General features: G+C 36.5%; 1 protein-coding gene across 2 annotated transcripts in view; it reads left to right on the forward strand.

Moving 5' to 3' along the window:
• THADA (THADA armadillo repeat containing) overlaps positions 1–22,843 on the forward strand; it is a 285,411-nt gene that overhangs the window by 73,618 nt on the left and 188,950 nt on the right. For both annotated transcript variants that reach the window (XM_072937807.1, XM_072937808.1), the window contains exon 26: positions 2,631–2,722. In XM_072937807.1, the coding sequence (XP_072793908.1) occupies positions 2,631–2,722 (92 nt within the window). The remainder of the gene's footprint in view (positions 1–2,630; positions 2,723–22,843) is intronic.

The raw sequence follows: 22,843 nt of genomic DNA on the forward strand, positions 1-22,843 counted from the left end.
AAGAATAGAATTGGAAGACTCTCATGTCCGAATTTTGAAACTTATGACAAAGCAACAGTAATCAAGATAGTGTGGTAATGCCATAAGAATAGACTTTTATAGATCTGTGGAATAGAATTAAGAGTTCAGAAATAAAACCTAACTTTTAGTAAAAAAAAAAAAAAAAAAAAAGGTGCCAACGCAGTTCAGTGGCGGAAAAGAATAGTCTGTTTAACAAATGGTACTGGGACAACTGAATATCCACATGCAAAAGAATGAATTTGCTTCCTGTATTGCACCATATTCAGAAATTAACTCAAAATGGATCACAATCCTAAAAGTAAGAGCCAAAATGATAAAAATCTTTAGAAGAAAACTAGGTGTAAATCTTTGTGACCTTGTATTAGGTAATGGTTTCTTAAATATGACACCTAAAGCACAAGCAACAAAAGAAAAAAGATAGATTAGACCTGACCAAAATTTAAAATACCTGTTTCAAAGGATACCATCAAGAAAATGAAAAGACAGCTGGCAGAATGGGAGAAAATATTTGCAAATCATATATCTGATAATCATGTATTTGATTAGTATCCAGAATATATAAAGGACTCTTACAACTTAATGATAAAAAGACAACCCAATTAAAAGATGGACCAAGAATTTTAATACATTTCTCCAAAAAAAAAAAAAAGATATACACATGGCCAATAGACACTTGAAAAGTTGCTAAACATTGTTAATCATCAGGGAAATGCAAGTCAAAACTACAATGAGATACCATATCATAGCCAGTAGTATAGCTATAATAAAAAAGATGGACAGTAACAATTACTGGGGAAGATTTAGAGAATTGATAAATATTGAGCCCTCATACACTGCTGGTAAGAATGTAAATGGTACCTCCACTTTGGCAGTCTTTCAGGAGGTTAACAGTATTACCGTATGACCCTGCAGTACCACTTCTTGGTATACCCAAGAAAAATGAAAACACAGTCACACAGAAACTTTGTACGTGAATGTTCATAGCATCATTATCAATAACAGTGAAAAAGTGGAAACAACCCAGTGTTCATCAAATGATGAGTAGATTTTTTTAATATGGTATATCCATACAATGGAATATTATTCCACCATAAAAAGGAATGCCATACTGATACACGCTACAACATGGGTGAATCTTGAGAATGAAAGCCAAATGAAAGAATCCAGACATAAAATGCTGCATGTCACATGATCTTATGAATGTGAAATGTCCAAAATAGGCTAATCCCTAGAGACAGAAAGTAGATTAGCCCTTGCCTAGTGTGGGAGGATGGGGAATGGCTGTTAATATATATGGGGTTTCATTTTGGAGTGATGAAAATATTCTGGAATTAGGTAGTGGTGATAGTTTCCTACTTTGTGAATATAGTAAAAAAAAAAAGCCCACTGAATCTAGCCTACAACTGTGTTTTATTTGGCCTCCACAATAGTGTTTTTTTTTCCCCTTTAATTTGTTGCCAACATTTCAAAATAGATTTCACATAAAAATTGGGGTTTCTGGCTTCTCTTGAAAAAGCAGAAGATCTGGCAGCACTGGGCTTATGTTCCCTCAGGGCAACAGCTTCAGCTGAAGCTTAACAGTGACTGCATTAGCCTCAGTCCTCTGCTGCCTCCGCACTCACTGGCCTTTGTGGGCATTTGAGTTTGTGATCCTTAGGGCAGTAGTTTCGGGAGGCTGTTTTCTAAATCTTACGTTGTTACTTTTAATTAGCTTTCTTCTTATATTGCTATTTAACCCACCATGTGATCCCTGTCTAATTAGAATATAAGCTCTGTGTTAGCAGTAAGTAAGTGTCTTCTGTTTCCAGATGTTCTCCATAGTGCTGGTATAGGGCCTTACACACTGTAGGGCAATCAGTACGTATTTATACATATCACTGTGATTTGGCAAGATAATTGAGGAAGCCCAATATTCCTTGACATCAAGACATTTTTATGCTATAGGAAAGCATCTTGAAACACTGGTTTGGAAACAGATCTATTCTATTATTACCATTTTGAAGAAATTATTCATGTTTATTAATGATAGTTCTTTCTTATTTTTATGAACGAATTATCTCAGATAATCTTAGGCTTAAAATTACTTTATTAGGTTACTGGCATTGTGGGGTTAATCAACATTTTGATTATGACATTAAACATTTTCTTGGCCATATTAATAATGTGGATCCTTTGAGTTAGGTCTTATAAATATTTTCTCATAGGTAAATGATTAGAGAAAATAAATGAAAAGAGCTGAGCTCTTTACTGGAATACTTATCATCAGAAATGATGTGGATAAATGAGCTTATTTATTTATTTTGTCTTAGTTATTTGAAGATACAAGTACAAAGATAATGAAAACTGTTGGAGGTAATATTAGAAGTATCAGAAAAAGCTGTGTTGTGTGCATGTGGTTGGATTGTAGAGCTCAGTTTAAGAGGACGTCATTGAGATAATTACTATAAAATTATTGAAAATTGTCTTATTTTATGAACACAAACTATCTTCTTTAGCCCCACACGAAGCAATCGGGGAATGATTTTGAATGTCTAATTCGAATATTGTAAATGTTGGTTTCATGTCATGAATATTTCTTAATCTTTATTATGTATGTATTTTAACATCAGGTGAGAAATTCATCCACACTTCTTTTTAGTACCTTGATCACAAGAATATTTGGAGTTAAAAGGGGAAAGGATGAACTTTCAAAAAAAAATAGGTAAGCTTTATCTAATGCTAACTTTACTTTTTACAAAATATTGTCCTAGCCAAGAATAATTTTTGGAATTTTGCTTACTTTTATAAATTCATCTAGAGCATAAAACTATAAAAATACTACAGTAAATTAACCTTAAATTCATCTAGAGCATAAAACTATAAAAATACTACAGTAAATTAACCTACGCTGCCAAATTCTAAGCCCTTGGGCAAAAATGTCTACTGTAATAAGTGGACCTTTTAAAGGAACAAAAATAGAGCAAGGACTGAAATGTACAGCTTGTTTCTCAGTGCAACAGCTAAAGAGTTTTTTTTTTTTTTTTTGATTTGCATCTTCAGGTATTCCTGAAATGTCCTAAATTGCTTTTTCTTGATGTGTCAAGTACTAGCTTATGCAATATCTTTACTTTTATAGTAACTGGAAGTTTAAATGTTTATGATATACTCATCAGAACATGTCCCAGATTACCTTTGCATTAAACTCTAATGAGAGTGGTTACAGAAGTTGGCCACACAGAATAAACAGTGCCTTTTACTTTTAGTTCTTTGGTGCTTTGTTTACTCTCTAAGATGTTTATCTCTGAAGGTTTTTTTCTAATGTCTTGAAAGAAAACTTACGGAAACATTTTGATTATGAATAATTTTTAGATACAATGCACAAGTTCTGTTTGTTGTTTTTTAAAGAAGAGAAGCTTTGAATAGTCATTTCTTTAGCATTTAGGAGGGTTTAATGGCTTGTAGTTGAGTGGCTTGCAGTTGCTAACACTAGATGTCACTGTCGCTGCATGCTTAATTACTTTCTTAACGTCCTTTAGGATCCCGTTTGGTCCAGTAGTGTTTCTCTTTGATGATCTAGAGGTAAATCAGACCCTATTCCCCTCTTACCCTAAAGAGTTGATTATCACACTTTTAATTTAGGTTTTAAGCTGTTGTTCATTAAAAATATATTTTCTTGTGTTGGAACTAAGTCATGAAATAATTTTATGATATACTATTGGTAATTCTAATGAAACCAACTGGTGGTTTGAATTGTCATTTAAATTGCTACTTATCACCCTATAAAATTCAATAAATATCTAAAAGGAAAGAAATTGGCTATATGTATGAATCCCTTGAGTATGTTAGAGTTTTTTTTTTAGCTGAATTGTATTTTTAATAATGATAACATTAGTCCTTTGAAAGGATGCTTATAATTTTTACTATTTACCTGGTTCCTTAAAAAATTCTGTCACTAGTTTGAAATCACTAATATTTGTTTCTTTTCAGTTTTATTTATTTTGTTAATAATTCTATAAAGCGCTATGGTTTCAAACAGTTTGGTCATATAAGACTATGATAAATAGTGTATAAATAAAATGATACGAGGTTATCAGACAAGTGAAATTAATGTTTAAAATGAAGAAATGTGAAATGAAGAAATGCTTTTTTTCTCTTGTACTTTTTAAAAAAAATTCTTGGATGTGCATACAAATTTTACTATGTACAGGAGAAAATTATCAGATTCATTTCATGTAGGTTGCATCTGAAAGAGGGTGGAAGAATAGCACAGAGAAACCACACTGTTGAATACTCTTTGCCACAGCATACTTTTGGGAACCTCCATAATAATTCATTCCTCTTAAACAGGGAAGGTTACAAAATATGTAACTTTCCTAGAAAGAGAGAAATGGAATATTCAGATAATTGTTTGGAGTAAAGCTGAAAAGTGAAATGAAAGTATTAGGAAGTTAATTTTTTTTTAATGTGGTGAGCATTTTTGGTAAGAGTTTTTATTTCAATAATCTGAAGGTTGGTATATATCATTACATATACAAAGCTTCTGTTCTCTGTTTGATCCTTAAAGAGAATGCTTCTTGGCAGCACCCACTAGATTTGCTCTGTAAAACCTTTAACATGTTAAACTTGCTATTATTTGTAATGGTTCTTCTAGTTGTAGTTTGTTTAATTATGTCACTTTTGGTTGAAATGTTTATGTACCTCTTCCCTACAATATTAACTTCCTGAGGGCAGAACCTTTTCCTGCTGTTCTGTGTATCTATGATGGGCACTATAAGAATGCTAGTAATAATGATGTCTTGTTGGTTGGTTACTCAACCATTGAATAACTAAACTCAGCTGATGAGACCTCCTAGGCCAGTGAAGTCTACTCTCACAGCCACAGGTTGTTCTGCACACAGTCTTGCAAGTGTGTGCTCTTGATCAGAAGGTAACTGGATGTAAAAAGAACATCTGCTTTTCCCATCTAATTGGGGGAAAATGTCTATCTTGGAGTAAACAGACTTGATTTCTAGGCATTTTGCTGCCACTGGAGATGACCTAAATAGACTCCCTTATCTGCTTTGCACTTCAGTTTCTCCATCTATACAGCAAGAATAATAAGATGTGTGTTCTGTCCTGATGGTGATATGGGGAGGATAAAACAAACTATTAACAGGTCTTTTAAAATATTGGAAGTCCTGTGCAATTAGAGATATAGTTTGCTCTTTCTCAGTTACCACTTCTATCGTTGAACCCATCCCATTGCCTTATAGTTACGCTGTGCTTTGGAGTACAGGGTTAGTATCTTATCCCTGCTTTTGTATACTTGGTGCCTAGCATAGTGTCTGGCATATAATGGGCACACAGAAATACTTGCTTAATGAATCAGTAAAGTTTGTTACTAGAGAAGAGATAAGGAATCTGGTTTCTACTCCTGCCTTTGTTCCCGCATAGCTACGGTAACCAACTGAGACAAATTAGTTAACTTCTCTGGGCCTTGGTTTTCTCCTCTAAGAGAAGAGATTTGGACTATCCTCAAAGTATTTTATTTCTGGAAAATACTAAGCCAAGGCATTACATTATTGTTACTGGACTTCTGAGTTTGGTAAACTGCTATGTTCGCAGTGCCTAAACAGCACCTGCCTCATTTAGGGACAAGAGGTTCCCTTTTCTAAAGAAAGGAGCAGGGGGTCTGCATCCCCATTTGTAAGTATGTAGAGTACTCTTGTTATGATTGAACTCTAGAGCTCGTTAGCCTTGTTCTAGATGTGTCTTTTGGATTATGAAGAAAGAGAAAACTTAAGTTTCACGAGTTTGTTTTAAATAATGTTACTACATTTTAATTTTCTACAGATCCTTTCCTTTCTGTTTCTTACCCCCTAACTGCCTTGGCCTGACAATGAATAATCGATCCCATGCAGAATCAGAAGTGGCATAGCTCTGTGATCCAGGAAGTGTGCTGGGCTTTCCCAAGTAGCCTCCATCTGCAGTGTGAGTGGGCTCTCTTGGTAGTTCCTCATTCCTTACAGGGCAGGATCTCATCCAGTGTGGTCTTGAACTCTAGGTCTTTCCCTGTAGCTCCTTTGTGTTTTAACCTTCAGCTGCTTTAGTCCCAGGTAAATGACAAATACCAACATATATAGTAGTCTGAAAAGCTTTATTGTAGACTTTGCCAAAACTTCATATAGGTGCTCAGTGTACAGAGTGTTCTATAGCTCTTGATTTCTCTTCATTTAAAATCTATCAGTCAGCAGTAAGAATTTGTAAGCATTTATCATGAACTCAGTACAGGCATGGTAGAGGAGTACGTGAGAAATATAAAACTTGGACCTTGCTCAAGGTGCTTACCTTTCAGCCAGGGAAACAAAAACGGTTATTTGTGAAACAGATACAAATAGAAGACAACATATAATAATCAGATGCACAATGTGATATGAGTAATCGATGCACTGGAAATTCATTAATGGGAGAGTTGAATGGAGCACTTGGGAACTGTGTTTCTTGTAAAGCTTTGGGAATGAGTGGATTTAGGGTACCTGAAAACAGGTAGATAGAAAAAGAGGTACTGAAGAACAATAATCTTGTTTTTTGTGTCAAGGACCATCTCTGTTTTGTTAGAGAGCTCATATTCAAATTATTAGCTTCGGATGGTTTAGTACCATTTAAGAAGAAAATGTTTGTAAAAGCATCACTGGGTCCAAGTAGCATTACTTCTAATGCTTATGTTAGGAGATGTTAAATCATATTTGTTTTATTTTCCTGGATATAAATGACAAAGAATTGTTTTAGTAGTTTCCCTTAACACCTTAGTGGTGTGGGTCTGGAAGGATCCTCCCAAGGACGTCTAGTCTAGTCCAGCCCCTGCTTATAGACAGATTTTGAAGAAATTTCCAGACAGACTGGCTTCTCTCCTGTGCTTCGTGTTTTCTAGGAAAAGAGATTCCACAAGTTTTTGTGGTTACCCACTCCATTGTTTAGGAAAGAATTGGATTCTCAAAACTAAAATTGAGAGCTGTAGGGCAACTAGGTTTTTATATTTTAGAGAATATAATTATTAGAATTCAAAATAACTTATTTTCTTTGAACTACACAGTAGTTTGTAGTAAGCGCCTATTTGGCCAAACTGAAGATCAGAATTTTCTTTTGACTGTGGCCAGGATAATCTTAATATCCTCAGACCCAAAGGATTCTTGTTTTCTCCATTTAACAAGCATTTATATTGTGTTTTCACTCTGGGCCAGTCCCTCTCCTGGACTCTGGGATCCAAAGATGAATCAGACAGTCTTGGCCCTAGGGAAACTGACAGTCTGATGAGGAATATGGCAAGTTATCTGCTGTGCTGGAATCTGTTCCACTCGTGTAAAAGGAAGGGAGAAATTGTTAAGGCGGATAGAATATCCTTAGTGCCTGTGCGTGCTTGGTACATGCCAGACCCTATATAGGTGTCCAATTTAGCCTTTTTCACAGCCCTGCAAAATGGATAGAGTCAACCTAATTCAGAGAGGAGTAAACTAAGATTGGTAAGATTTAGTTATTTTCCCGAGATCATCCAGTCAGAAGTGGCATAATCAGAATCCAAATCTAGCTGTACCTGCAGAGCGCGCAGGCGGATTTACCCACCAGCACACACAGCCCCTATGAGTAGTGAGTCACTTTTCAGAGTTTGGCTCTAGATTTTACATTGTGAGACTGTGGGAAATAAAGCACTTCACCCAAAGTCTCACTGAGGAGCGGGACTCTCACGTCTCCCTCATGGCTGATTTTAAGAGTCTTTCATTCCCCAATAGTATATCAGTGTGGCCAGGAAGACATTTACCTCTGTAAAACTGATATTTCATGACAGCTTGGTGCTATGGGGAGAGGATTTGGGGGTTTTGTGATAATCTTTGTCCGTGGTATGATGTCTCCCAGGCTTAACCTAATGTTTTTCTAAATCTCTGCTTATATTTTTCATTCATATATTTTTAATAAACCTTATAATAATAACCATTATTAGTTTTTATATTTGAGAGGACCTAAGAAGCCATCCAGTCTCATTCTCATTTTGCAGATGTAAAAATTGAGGTGCTTGAGTTCACACAGCCGGTGCTGGAAATACAGTTAATGGTTACTTTAGCTCACAGTAAGCTGAACTGAATGATTTTTAAAATGTAGCTGATTATAAATGGAGTTTCTATTAGCAAAAATAATACTAGTTTGGATTCAAATAAGTTGAAATTAAGGTAATAGCCCCAGTGTTTCTGATATGGTCTGGAGGTGTCATTCATGCATTTTCCGCAGTGTTCATAGAACATTCAATCTGGTGCTTTAGGCAGAGTCGATCACTGTGTATTTTTGGTGACTGAGAAGTAAAGTACAAGTCTTGTGTGTAACCCTTGTTGAGAAGTTCTTAAAATCAAAATTAAGTCTATTCTGACAATTTGGCCTACTGGAGAGTTTCATGTTTTACGTTTTTGTTCATTCTTAGTTTCAGGGATCACAGATAGGAAAACCATAAATACAAGTTTTAACCAAAACGAAGCTCTTAAAGAGAAATATGTTCATGATCTTGAAGTGGGAATTAGTCATTGTGTTCTTAAATATTGACTCTTTCATGGACCAGGTAATCTTTGTTCCTAAGTACTGCTTCAGGCCATTGCCTTCTTTAATAACGAAGGCATTGTTGCTTTAGTTTGAGCATGTTCTATGGAATTTTGGCAATGCATGCATCCTCTTTCTGTATCTTAGTAAAGGCATGAGTAAATATTTTTTCTTAGCTTTGGTATTTTTGTAGCTTACATTTTATATGAACCAGACTAAAATACTCTAATACCAGGATTACATAATTTAGGACGTCAAGATTGCTTCCAGGACTGTGAGATAAAGTCTTCATTTATTAGGGGTTTTTACAAGCAGTACTTGTTGCTCATTCAGTACCTGTAGAGAAATACCACAGAGCCATTTTCCAAATGAGAAAATGGAGTCAAAGAGGTTAAAACAAGAAGAAACAGTTTCTTTAGAACTTGGATAATATTTCTTCTTTATTCAGAGCTTGGTCCTTATCACTATTGATTTTAGTAATATATAGTTTAGAAATTCCAGGAATTTCCAGTTATTCTTGTTACACACAAAACTTTTAATAAAATATAATCAATAAAATTTTTTCATTGAATACTTATTATGTATCTTACCACTCTAATATGTGTAAAAGGGAATTTGTGACATGGCCTTAGATTTCAAGGAGTTTATCATTTACTGAGAGAGAAGACTAACATGTGAACTAGTTTAGGAAAGATAAGTGTCAAACTCGCCAGTACTGTCAGGGGTAGGGGTTCAGAGGGGGATGAGGTCAGGTTCCATATGGGAGTCAGGGCTTAATCTGGATTTGAAAGGCTGAGCAGGATTTGAATAGGTAGAGAGGAAGATGTTGCATATAAGGTTATAAAGACATGAACAAAGATGCAGAGGTTGGAACACACATTGTATATGTCTGAGAAAGATAGAAGCTAAACCAGAACAGGACTGAAAGCACATGATTGAAATATTCATTCACTCAGATACTCATTTATTCATTTATTCCTAGAGCAAGGATTCATTGACCACCTATTCCGCATAATCACTGAACTATGTTCTGGGGTTATATCAATGAGTAAAACAGACATGCCAAGGACAGTAGTTTGAATTTGACACTACATTAGGAGTCATTTAGAAGTTTTTGCATTGGAGTATTCCATGATAAAGGCATTATTTTAGGAATCAGTTGAGAAGTGATTGCATTTTATGTCCCCGGCTAGTGGTATTGGAGAATGTGATGCAAGACCCTGGAAGAAATTTACTTAGGGATAACTTGTACTCTCTGTAGATTGTTAAGACATGGTTCCAGCTTGGTGTGAGTTTTTTCAGCATCTATTCTTTTTGTTGCTTCTAAATTGAGTAGTGTCTATATTAGAGGGGAATATGCCTTATGTCATAAGGATTACTAGTTTCCCCAAGATGTTAAGAAGATACTTAGTGAAAAATAGATTATAGAGTCAAGTAAGTTTTGGAAATACTGGATTCAATAAAAGCTTCTTTATGACAAGACTTCTCAGAATATTTAATACGCTATAATGTGTTTTGTGAATCTTCAAGAGTGGGCTGTAACATGCAGTATTTCCCCAGTTGTTTGACCATGGAAAACTCTCCCTCTTTTAAAGAACGTCTATTATCATCTTGTGTTCCCTCAGACATAGTTTAGAGGATGCTGTCATGGGGATACTGATTAAGGCAGGTGAAAGGCATGTTTCCAGCCATCAGGAGCAGCATCACATGTGAGATAGGGAGATATTCATTTCAGATATATCTTTGCAGCAACAGAAAGACTTAGTTTTAGTTGCAGTTAAATGTGCTATAAATTATCCCAAGTTGTCAGATAAAAATTTAAAATAGTATCCTGGCATATAGTAGGTTGTCAATAAATATGGATCAATGAAAATTTCATACATTTAGACCTTTTAAAATCTTGTATTTACAGTATCTCTTTGGGAGAATGAACTTTATGTTTTACATTAGATTCTTCTACCATTTTGTCAGAAGAAGATAATATCCACTTTTCCAAAGCCTTGTTCATTGGTAAAGGGGGCAGTAGGGCTTCCACCGTGGTTGATGAACTGATCAGCAAGGTCAGTACCAAGCCCATCAGGCTGTGATGTGTGTGCGTGCACGTGCGCATGTGTGTTTGTGTTTGTGTGTGTAGGGAGGGCAGATAGGGAGAGGGGAATGGAACAGTAACCAGCTTTGAAATATAATAGGTAAGACTTTAGGATCTACCAGTATGGCTGAGTTTATACCTTTGGACTGTATGTCTTGCTAGTGAATTAAGCAGCATACCCTGTTTTTGTCCCTTATCTCCCAAATAAGAGCTTCACTTATTAATATTTAAGTAAAGGTTTAAACTAATTCAGATTTGTAGCAGTTAGAATGCTTTTGGCTGTAAGTAACAGAAAACCCAAATCAAAATTTAAACAATAAGGAAAAGTTATCATCTCACATGTAGCCAAGAGGTTTTAAGGGAGACTGGTTTGTTTCAGGTTGATGACATCATCAAAGACCCACGTTCTTTCAGTTTTTCTACCGTGCCATTCTTGACGTGAAGGCACTGGCCCCAGGCAAGCTTCCTTCGTGGTTTCAAGATGGCTGCAGTTCCAGCCATTCGCCCTAGGAGCACCAGGTGCAATGCCCAGTGGCCTCGCGCATCCCTGTTCCTTTTTAAGAATGACAACACAACTTCCTGTATGTGTTTCCATGCTCTCAACTTCACACTGTAAAGACTTCCATTCACATCTTTTTGGCAGAGTTAACATCTTAGCTTATCCCTGATGAAGGAATGGATCCTCCATAATTAGCTTAAACTAATTGGGATTCTCCAGTTGGGTCTAGGGTTGGTGCCAGCCCTCCTTGAAGCACATGACTACTCAGAGAAGGATGAATACCCAACCAAAGTCAAATACTGTAAAAAAGGAAGGATGGGATGAGGGAATGAATTTTTATTAGTGATGAATGACATCTGCTGCTGCATTCTTCTAGGCTATCTCAAAAACTTTGAAAATCTTTTCATTTCATTAGGAAGATAAGTAATACGTGTAGTATGTAGTATTTTAGCCTAATAGGAAAGTGTGTTTTTTCCTTTCATTTATGCAATTCCTTCATATAATTCTTAAAAGATACATAGTTGTAAAAGTGTCTGGATATGTGGTTCTACATAATTTACTCCTGTAGGCCAGCTTGTGTTACAAAAATTTCACTCAGGAACAGTTTTGTCTTCACACATGAAAAAAGTTTTGTAGAGCTTTACAATTCTGAATAAAATACAATAACTTTCTAAGTCAGAAAATGCTACTTTGCAATATGAAATATCTTCCTGATTCATAGCTAATCTCTAAGAAGCTAACAGAATGTTAATATTGTTTTTTATTATAAACTCTAATTCACTTTGGAATTTGACCCATATATTACAACATTGATTTTGTTATTGTAGGGCCAAATGTTGTGATGTCAAATGATCTTCCTAAATTTATTAGAATTGGTTGTTATTAGAACTTAGTTGTTTTTATTTATGAACCCAAAATCCCTACTCTATTTAAATTGAGCCCAGTATTTTGATGTGACTTTTTTGGCCTCTGAATTCAAATTAGGCCAGTTGTTTTGAACAATCTCTCCTTCTCCATCTGCCAGGTTTCTTTCTTTTCTGTCCTCCAAACTGTTGCTGTTTTATTCTGTACAAACTGCCTCTATAGAAGTGGAACATGAGGCTGTCTGGGTCAGGGCAAACCAGCCCGCCTCAACAGAAGATGGGGTCAGGCTAGCTACATTTGACATGAATCAGTAAGTCTGATCCAGTTGCTAAATCTCAGAGCTGTAGACTTTTCTAGTCTAAAAGGATAATTCTAGAGACATCCTTTGCTCTTAATATATCTTTGTCTTTCTTCTGTTTATCTCTGTGATCACTCAAGTTATGAACAACTGATTTAGATGTATATAAGTGGTCAGTTACACACTTTCTCCCTTTAATTCACTTGATCCCCTCTTTTACACCCTGCAGTCAAAGCCCTCCTAGGCCATTGGTTTTTATAATTGGTGGTCGGTTTAGATGGTCCAACATTTTTTTTCCCATCATCATTTATTCAGCAAACATGCTTACTAGGTTCAAGGCTCTGAGCACTGAGGGGAGTACAGACATTTATAAAGGATGGTCTGTGTATTTGAAGGAGGAGAGTGAAGACTTGAACTCAACTCTGTTGCAAGGTGGAAAGCTCCTAAGTACTCCATTAGCTCCTTTCCCTTAAGGGAAGAGCTTGCGTGTCCCCAACTCTTCCCATTTCCTCACTTCCATGCCACTGCTTAATTGCACCTTTGTCCGAACCCACACTCTTCAAACACTCATCCTTTTTAAACCCCTTCCTCCTTCCCATCACAGTTCTTTACCATTTAGGCAGGAAAAAATCTCATGTGACCCTTTCTTTATCTTGCCTTTGTTCTGTCTGTGTGACAAGCAGTGATTCAGATCATGATGAATGAACATGATAGCAGTATTAGTGATATGCCTCCCCTATCTGTATTTGGAAATGAACTTCTATGTACTAAAAAAACAGTGTCACTGGCCTCTAAAGCCCAGTTTTTCCCAGAAACACACCACAGTCATGTCTGTCTCTTTATGCTTTTAACTAAGCCAACTTAATTTTCCTTAAGCTTCAACGTTTTAGGGAAATAAAAGGGAATTTCTCTTTCAGTGATGTTCTCTTGCTTTGATTAGTTACTAATACTGCAATAACATAGGTTTTAATTTTTTGTCATTGTAAAAGTATAATGTTTCAATGGGGAAGTAAATATATTTCTGTGGGCTACCCGCAGTGCCACTATAATATTTTGTCTTTGAAAGATGTATTTCAATTGCCAGATGATCATTTATAAGCTATGGCATTTCTATAGATGAACGTACCATTCTTAAATACTTTCTTAGTCTTTTCCTCCCTGCTTTCAGCCCTGATTACCTTCAAAATGGTGCTGCCATGGTGAACCACCAAGATGGTTGGTTCACCCATGAAAATCAAATTCTGGTGGATTTGTAGCATTTTCTGTGGAGGTTTCTTTCTCTAGAAATCTCTTCTTGCCCCTTCCCCCCATTACATTTAAATGTGATGATTTTTCATGATTTTGGGTATAATATCACTTTTTCTAGCATTTTTAAGTAACATTCCTTATCATGGACAAATCATGGTTTACTTAACAATTCTCTTACTATTAAATATTTAGTTTTCAAAATATTTTTAATAATGCTGTGGTGAGTATCTTTATCTATAAAGTGTTTTAATATGTAGGATTATTTCTTGTAGGTAGATTCTCCTAGGTGTAATTTCTTGGTGACAGAGTATATAACTTGTCTTCAGATCCTATTTATGTATTGTCAGATTTCTTGATAAATTGATCTTCTTGAAAAACAGTTTCCCCCAGTCACCTTCCTACTCAGGAATTTTCATTAGATCTGTGTTGCCTATGGTCTAAGGTCTAGACCTCTTTAATTGGCCTTTGCCCTTTTTGTTAAGCCCTTTTTCTTTTTGTTTTAACCAACTGCCTACCATTGAGCATTTACAGTCCATCTTATTTTTCCACACTATAAAAAGTAGCACAGCGAATACCCGCATACTTTTTAGCTTTGTCCATGTTTTTTGGAATATTTCTTTGGGATAAATGATGAGAAATGAAAATATAGGGTTAAAGAATATAAAAATTTCATGAAACTGATGACCAGACTTCTTTTAAACAAGAAGATATCAATTTACAAATTTGCCAGCACATATAATCTTCCTAGTAGTTAGATGTTATTATTTTTTAATGCAAGTTTAAGAGAATGTGAGGGAGGAAATTACCATGTTGTTTCAATTTATATTGCTTTTATTACTAGTGAGGTTGAACATTTGCCCACATTATTTGTTGGTTAATTGTATTTTCTTCAGCTTAGCTGGGCCGTATATAATTTGAACCTGCCCTTTTCACCTTATCTCCTATTAGTCAAACCCACAAATATTTATTAAACTTCTGCCAACTACCAACAAATACATACACCCTAATCAAACTAATCCCCCTGCCATTCCTTTGTATGTTACAATTTTCCTTCTGTTGCTTTTGTTCATCCCTTTTCTGTTTCTAAAGTGCTTGTCCCTTCTCTTCTACTTACAGTATGCTGATTTTTCCCACCTTTGAGGTTTAGCCTGAATCTTTTTTTCCTCTAGATTCCCCCCTGACCTAACTATGGCTTCTCTGGGAGCAGGGCCTCTGTCCAATCCCCCTTTTTGTCCCAGTGCCTTTTAAAGGGTCTGCCTTACATAGAAGGCAAAGAACTAGTGATATATTGATGTTGCTAAGATAATGCATGTTGAGTTAGGCAGACCTGGATTTAACTTTTGGCTCTGACTTTGGGCAGGTTTTGTCCCTTGAGCCTCAGTTTCTTTATATCAGCATCACCATAAACGAGGGATGATGAGAAGACTTGCCTCCAGAATCATTGTGAGGAGTAAGTGTGGTAATACTTTAAAGGGCCTCGTGCAGGGATGTGTGATACACAGGAGGCTCTCTTTCAGTGAGAATTGGTTTTAAACTAATTGAACTAATAAAGTGGTCATCCCCACATTCATTGTAGTGTCCCTTTCCTTAGGACTGGTGTACCCCAGTGATGCATGGTGTCTCTTTCTCCTGTTGGTGTTGCTTCTTGTGAATTAGTTAGGTCCTGTCAAATCAGTTCCGAGTTCCAAAGGGGAGGGCTTGTGTTTTAAGTTTGTTGCATGTCCTAAAGCACTGCGTAAGTACTGATTGGTTAAGTATAGCTGAGTAGCTTTGGTAGCAATGAAAATGAGACCAAAGCAGTGATGAAGACCTCACTTTCCATTTTTTTAATGAAACCTTTAGTGGACTTTGTTCGAAAGGCCTTTAAGAAATATTTGGTTTTGTTGCTTGTTCAGCCAAATGGAGTTAGTTATTCAGTAGAAATGGTAAAAATATTCAGGTAACACCACTGGATCTCACTTTTCCATATAGTGTTTCAAAGTGCTGCATTCATTAATATTTGTGAGAAACCTATGGTTAATACCACGAGAAGTCATAAACTAAACCAGATTTCCCCCCGTTTTAACTTTCACATGACTTGGATTAACAACAGTGTTACTCTCTAATTTACACCTGGAATTTTAAAAACCTTCTCAAAAAGCTGAAACAATGATTTATATTTAATCACCATGTGACTGGGTTATTTTCACTTATTGAAAATATAAACAACAAAAAAATATCCTGGATAAAGAGCTCCATGTATTTTAACTAACGACAGATGCTATGATCAGAATTTCTACTTAAGTCAGGCATTTTTGACATACACCTCAAGCCTCGCAATTAAGCTTTATGCCTTTCCAAACATAACAGTTAACCAATAAACCAAAATATCAGCCTGGTCTGGCTTAGCTCAGCGGTCTTTTGATTTCTTCCAGTCTGTTTGATGTGGAGGCTTATTGAGATTTATCTACTGAGCTGTTCATAGTTTGTAGGGTTGAGAGCACTGGCTATATTATATAAGATTCCATTAGTGACAGGAGAGTGTAGACAGTCTCTACAGTGTAGATAATTTAATCAGTTGTGCTGGTCATGGTTTTGTTACAATGTTTAAGACTTTTGTCAAGGTTTTTTTAAAATTAATACTCAGTGATTTTTCTTATTTCCCAGTTTATACTGTGAGCCTCAAAACCAATGTATCTTGATTGGTTCAGTTTAGTAGGAAGTTTTTTAACTTTCAGTAGAAATTTCTGTGTAGATTGAAAACTTTTCCACTTATTTGGACTGGTTTATCCACAAGGGAAAAAATAGAAATATACAGACATCAATTATAAGTACTTGGTATATTGGGAGTCAGATATCATTCCGTTATATTGTTCGTGATGGTAACAGCAGTGGTATACCCAACTTTATAACATAAAAGCTGCAGAGGACTTTCATGTACTTACTTCATGTAACCCTGGTGGGAATACTCAGTAAGGTAGGTATCATTGTCCTCACTCTAAATAACATGCTTGGAATTTATATTACTAATTCGCTGTATGGCTCATCCAGTATGAGGCAGAGCCGGTGTTCACATTCAGATATGACTCCTACTCCGGTTGTTTTCCCATTACACTAAAGCTTTTTGTTTTATACTGTACAATACTTCTAAACGTTACAAAGTCCTGCCAAACAGCTTCCCAGTGGTTTAATCACATCCTGTTTCCTAAGAAGTAGAGTAAAATTACCCATGTTTACTCCTCTGGAGATAAGAAAATAAGATCATGTTGGAGGAATAATGAAACGTATTCATTCTTTCTGCCTCAGTTGCCTCATGTATTGAATGGGGGACATATTAGCACTCACCTCATAGGGTTTAGGGGTGGATTAAGTGAATTAATACATGCAAGGAGATTAAAAGAGTGCCTGGCATAGGGTAAATTAGAATACATTTCGCTATTATTACCATTTACTTACTCAACAAGGTTTATTAACCCGCTGCTGTGTGCCAGGTAATGTGCGAGGCTTTGAAAGATAAATAAGTCAAAGTCTTTGCCTTTAAGAGTCTCACAGTCAAGCAGAGGAGACTTACACCAGACTACACACCACTGGCAAAAGTGTTCTGTGTAGAGGCATGCAAGGAGAGACTTGGAAGTGCAGAGTAAGGATGAGTACCTACTGTCAGGAGAGGCTTCCTGTAAGAGGTCCTGAGCTTGAAGGATAAGTAGAAGTTAGCCAAGTAAAGAAAATCAGCAGAAGAAAAGGGGGCCCTGGAGGACGGGTGACGGTGGTGAAAGGTTGGTGTTTCTTTAGTTCAGGATTTCTTGAAGACTTTAATATGCTGATACATATTGTGACTCTGCAGTCACTGTTCAGTTTAAAATACTGAATTATGGAATCCTTTTTATGAAGTATATTATAAAGAACTATGTTTTAAAGAACAAACTTTGGGAAACTCTGGATAAACTGGGTGGTGAGAAGTGAGTTCAGGTTAGAAAGGGAATAAGCAAAGATAATGGGAGGGGTATTGATTAGAGATACCAAGAAAGTCAGTTTAACAATATTTGATGAAAAATGAGGAGACCAAGGAAGAGGAAAGATTGTGGGATGATGGCAGATTTTTGGCTCAGGTAGTGTCTGGGGTTGATGGTGCCATTTATAGGGGTGAGGATTTAGGAGGAAAAACAGATGATGGTGGATCGGGGGAGATACTGAGTTGAGTTATTGTATCTGTTTTGAATGCCTGAGGGACATCCAATGGAACATATTCATTAAGCAGCTTGATATACTGGATCTGGAGCGTATGAGCAAGTTCGGGGCTGGGTGAAGGAGTGATCTGTGTATATGTGGTATTTCATGCCAGGGAAGTGAATGAGAGAACCTAGAGGGGTGAGGATAGACTCCTGGGGACATCACTGTTTAAGTGACATGTGGAGAAAGAGGATCTCTTGCCAGAGATTGAGTATTTTGACAGTCTGATAGCTTTTGAGACATGCTTGTCTGTTCCCCTGTGCCCCACCCCCCTTTCAAGATCCGTAAGTATTTTGGTTTGGTTTGGTTTTTTCTTTTTTTTTTTCTGTAAAGTGCCTGACTCCACCCATGCAGGAAATGCAGAAAATCTACTTTGTGGGCTACTCCTTCTCCCAAGAATCTGGGTAGTTGAAGAAAGAGGCACTTTACCCGCACCCTGAGCTCTCTGAGGAGAGCTGTGTGATATCCCGCCCAGTGGGGGAAGGTGGAGCCATCTTGCGTTGTTAAGTTTTTGAGTGGTAGGTCCTTCAGTGTAACTGGAGAAATAATGAAAGAGAAGTATTCCACTGGATTAGACAAGTTCAATGGATTTTAATTTTCCTGACAAACTATTATTAAGAAATTGTTTTGGAGATTTTCTCTCTGAGTAGGATTAGCTAGCCTACATTTTTCACTTGGATAAGTAGTTCTTTAATTAGAAACCAAGATTTAGGGAATAGTTTCCCATTGCTTTATATAGTGTAGAGAATGTATGTGAAAATTCCAGATGAAGGTTTTCCTCATGATAGTGAGAAGCAGGGAAAACAAGAGGAAATTACGATATGTTAAGGGAAAGGATTCTGTTCATGCAGTGTGCCTGCTTTTATCTTCAATTCTGGAAGTCTCTGCTGGCAGGTTATGTTTTGTTTTGTTTTTTCTCTTCTTTTTTTTTAATTCTCTATTCTTGTCGTGCCAAAAGTCGCATATTTCTGGCAAAATGTTCGTTACTGGCTAGGGGTGCACAAGAAATCCTTTGCCAGAGAATTAAGCAAGCAGAAGTCTGTCAAAGCAAACATTCTGGTTTGAAAATATAGTCCTGCGGGGGAAGGGGGAGGGGTGGATAGTGGAGGAGGCCAGAGCATGTTCTAGGGCTGAGTATTTATTTCATAAGAATTCTGTGTTCTGAAAGCTTGTTGTTTGTAGGAATGCTAGAGAAAGCAGGATTGTGGTACACTAAATGTACTGATGAGCAATGGTGGATTTTCTGGGGATTTTTGGTTTGCTCCTGTGTTTGGTATTTAGCTCGTATAATGACAGCCTTTGCTAAGAGTGAAACATTTTGATAACAAATGGCCTTTTAAATTTAACAAAACTTATGTTTACATGGAAAAACTCAGGCCTGAGGATATTAAACATGTATAAACAAACATGCACATAAACACACGGTCCACTTCATAAGCATTTATTTGGCTGGGAAATGCCAACTTTATATAATCTCAATCTTAAAAGTTTTGGCCAGTTTATTCAAAAAAGCAAAATTTGGAGGTTTCTTTTCCCCTCCCAGCTTTTCCGTGTGCTTCTTCCTTGTTTTTAAAAAATCGTTTTGTAGAAGAATGATTCTATATTGGGCAGATGCAAGGGTTTTCAATTTCTTTGCTATGTAGTTGCTTGAAGCTACTATTACAGAGTTGCTCTTCCAGTTGGAGAAACATAGGCAGACATTTATGTTACTTTTCACTGGAATGGGAGTGGGGACTAACCGTATTAAGCCTCAAGGTTGAAAATGGTTGATCACAAAAGTGGATTTGAGGATTTCCTGACCACATATCTGAGTACAACTGTTGTGTTGGGTGTTTTTTGAAAGAATATAAAAAATAACGTATACTACACTGTAGTATTGAAGCAAATGATCATACATAATAGAATGTATTCATAATAAGCCCTCAAAAGAATATTAATGAAAGACAGCCCAGTTTATTCTTATCTTCTTTTGGCAAATTTTAGATTTGCTACCAGAGTTTATTCAGGGAACACATGCCTTATTCCAGAGCAGTGGGAGGAAACCTTGCTCTTTGATTCTCCAATTTGGTATACTTTAGTTATAGGAAGATACATCAATTAATAATATACTTTAAAAAAATTTTAGTAACTCAAAAGAACAAAATTTTTTTCAAGAGGTTGAAAAGATCATGGTGCACCATTGGAATTTGCCTTTAGTAAATGTAACATTTGTTTTCTAAAGAATTATAACAACATACTTAAATTCCAGAACAGTAAGCAAAATAGCTTAAGTTCACTGACTTGAAAAAACATTCTTTTATACTGCACGGTTCTAAAATAAATACTTAAAAGAAACAGAGAGCAAGCCATTCTATCTTGGATTTCATTTTCCTTCAGATAGAACAGCTAGAACAAACATTCTTGCTAGTTAACATTGCCTGTGTTTTTATGAAGTTAATAACTGACCTGTCAATCACGCCCTATATAAATACGGTAGTTGAATGCTTTCTGCTTTAGAAGCACTTTTATTTACAAGAGCTGCCAGCCAAGATTTCCAAAGGACTCCATGGGCTGTTTGCTTTGATCTGTTTTGAGGGCTGGTCTCTTTATACCTGTTGGTTTGCTATTTATGATACCTTTGTGTAATCAGGTATGGGGAGAGCAGATGTGCAGAATAAACACGTCTTAAGGAAACCAAGGCTCAAGAGAAATCATGTAATTATGCACCAACAGCTTTAAAAAGAGAGAGAGAGAGAATATTTTCTTAAATCAACTTAGTTGCTGTTATGACAAGAGAACAGATGTTGTGGTATTCACCCCAGAGAAGGAAAAGATTCTCTCTTAAATCTCAGTTTCTAATGAATGGAAGTGGTGTGTTTATCCCCACCCTTCAAACTGTTGCTCTCCTTTAAATTCGTAAATTGCTGAGATATTGCAGCACTTCTCAGTTGACTTTTACCTTTGACCTTTTTTCATTTGCTCCTTCCCTAGGAAATGTTTACCACATGTCTCTAGCAGGGTTACCTTTGCATTTTGAACTGGAAATGCCTTTTAATGTTTAAGGCAGGTTTCAGAAAGGGATGGCTTTTTGTGGTTGTGTGTTTTATGATTTTGATTTGGGTTCCCCCCTCTACATCCCCAGTACTGAGGGGAACTAAGAGCCAAATGAAGCTTTGTATCCCCTGCAATACCAAACACAGGGCTCATCCATGAAAGAATGGCTAAAGTGAAAAGACACCCAGGTACTTCGGTCTTGTTTCCAAATTTGTGTGTTGATCATTTGGTTTCTTTCATCTTTCAACTAAATGTTGCCCTACCTAATCACTCCTGTATGTCATATTTGCTTATTGCTTTTCTCTAGGAATCTGAATATTTGAATATATTGGAGAGGTTGTTAACTTATATTTGACTTTCAAATTGAAAAGCTGCCCCTACCTTTTTTAAATTAGAAAATTTTCCATCACTCTATAATCCTTTGGAGGAACTGATTTAAACATTCTTCAGACACTTGTTGTTCCCCTTCCTACTCTGGGAAATTCTCTTTATACTTTTCATTCATATTGATCTTACTGACATTTTTTTAGCCAGCAACTTTCCCTGTTGTGACACTGGCATGAATCTTAGATTTTCTGTGGAAGAGTGCCTGAACATGTTCTAAAGTTTAGAAAGCAGGTCTTTTATTAACCAGAGTTTTCCCTTTGCTTTAGTTGTTGCTCAGAAGGCTTTAAAAATCCAGTGTCTTTAACTGGTATGATTGCTACTTATTTGGTTCCTTGTTTATAGTTTTTATTTATTTTAATTTTTTTCTTCCAGTTTTATTGAGATATAATTAACATACAGCACGATATATGTTCAACCCGTAGAGCATAATGATTTGATATATATGTTACCACTATGAATCTATTATCTCATTTAGACACAGAATTAAAGAAACAGAAAAGAATTTTTTCCTTGTGATGAGAACTTAGGATTACTCTCTTAACAACTTTCACATCTAACATAGAACAGTATTAATTATATTTATCATGTTGTACATTATATCCCTAATATTTATTTATCTTATAACTGGAATTTTGTACCTTTTGACCACCTTCATCTTATTCTAAACCCCTCCCCCATCTCTTTTTCTGTGAGTTTGTTTTTGAAGTATAATTGACCTACAGCACTATGTTTCTGTTACGCAACATAGTGATTTGATATTTCTGTGCATTTCAAAGTGACTAACATAAGTCGTTTTGCTCTGTCACCATACAGTCTTTAAATGCTAGCATCTATATGATAATCAAGGTACAAAATGCAGCCCCAAACACTGCATTTTCAGTATATTCAGCAGCCTTCCCCAGATAATCACTTGCCAGAGTAAAATCATTTTGTAAACTTGAAGGTAGATTAAAGCTTGGCTTTAAACTCTGTGCTCCCTCTGCACAGCTTATGGGGTCAAAGGTGGGCACGTCCTGGGGTTGCCTGGAGCCAGCAAGAGTGAGCGAGTGCAGTCATGTCACCTTTTGTTGAAGCACAAGCCTCCAAAAGGTATGAAACCGCCCACATTACATTTGAGCATCCTCAGGCCTCTGATTGCAGAACCTCTGTTAGTTGAGTGGCACAGGGCAGCCCGAGATCAGGCCAGAGAAGCTAGCAAGAGTAAACAGGGGTCGGCCATGCCCCAGACACCAGGGAGGAGACTGCCTCTGGAAATGACACGCTTAGGGACAGTTTGGAAAGTCCTTGGTACTGCTTAGTTGGCAGATTAGCAGAAGGAAAGTCCCCTCCAGTATTTTCATTTTGCATTCGTCCAAGGCCCGAACCTATAATTAAATTTTCTGAACAAAGAACCTATTAACGCACACCATCCAGATTGATGACTAACGGCTCTTCCTTCCAGGTCCATAAGGAAATCTGTAACGCTTAATGCAAAATAAAGACCCTAGTCAGGTTTGGGGGGAGGGTGAAGTAAAGGAATGGGTGTAGTTAGAACTCGGTTTCTCTTTCAGAAGTCATTTTTCAGTGCTGTTTAAAATGGACCTTTCAGTGGTTGCTGCATTTACTCAAGTATGTGTGATTTACTGAGTGATCTAAAACTTAGTCACAGTGATAGGAT

The sequence above is a fragment of the Vicugna pacos genome, chromosome 15, assembly GCF_048564905.1.
Source record: "Vicugna pacos chromosome 15, VicPac4, whole genome shotgun sequence".
Lineage (NCBI taxonomy): Eukaryota > Metazoa > Chordata > Mammalia > Artiodactyla > Camelidae > Vicugna > Vicugna pacos.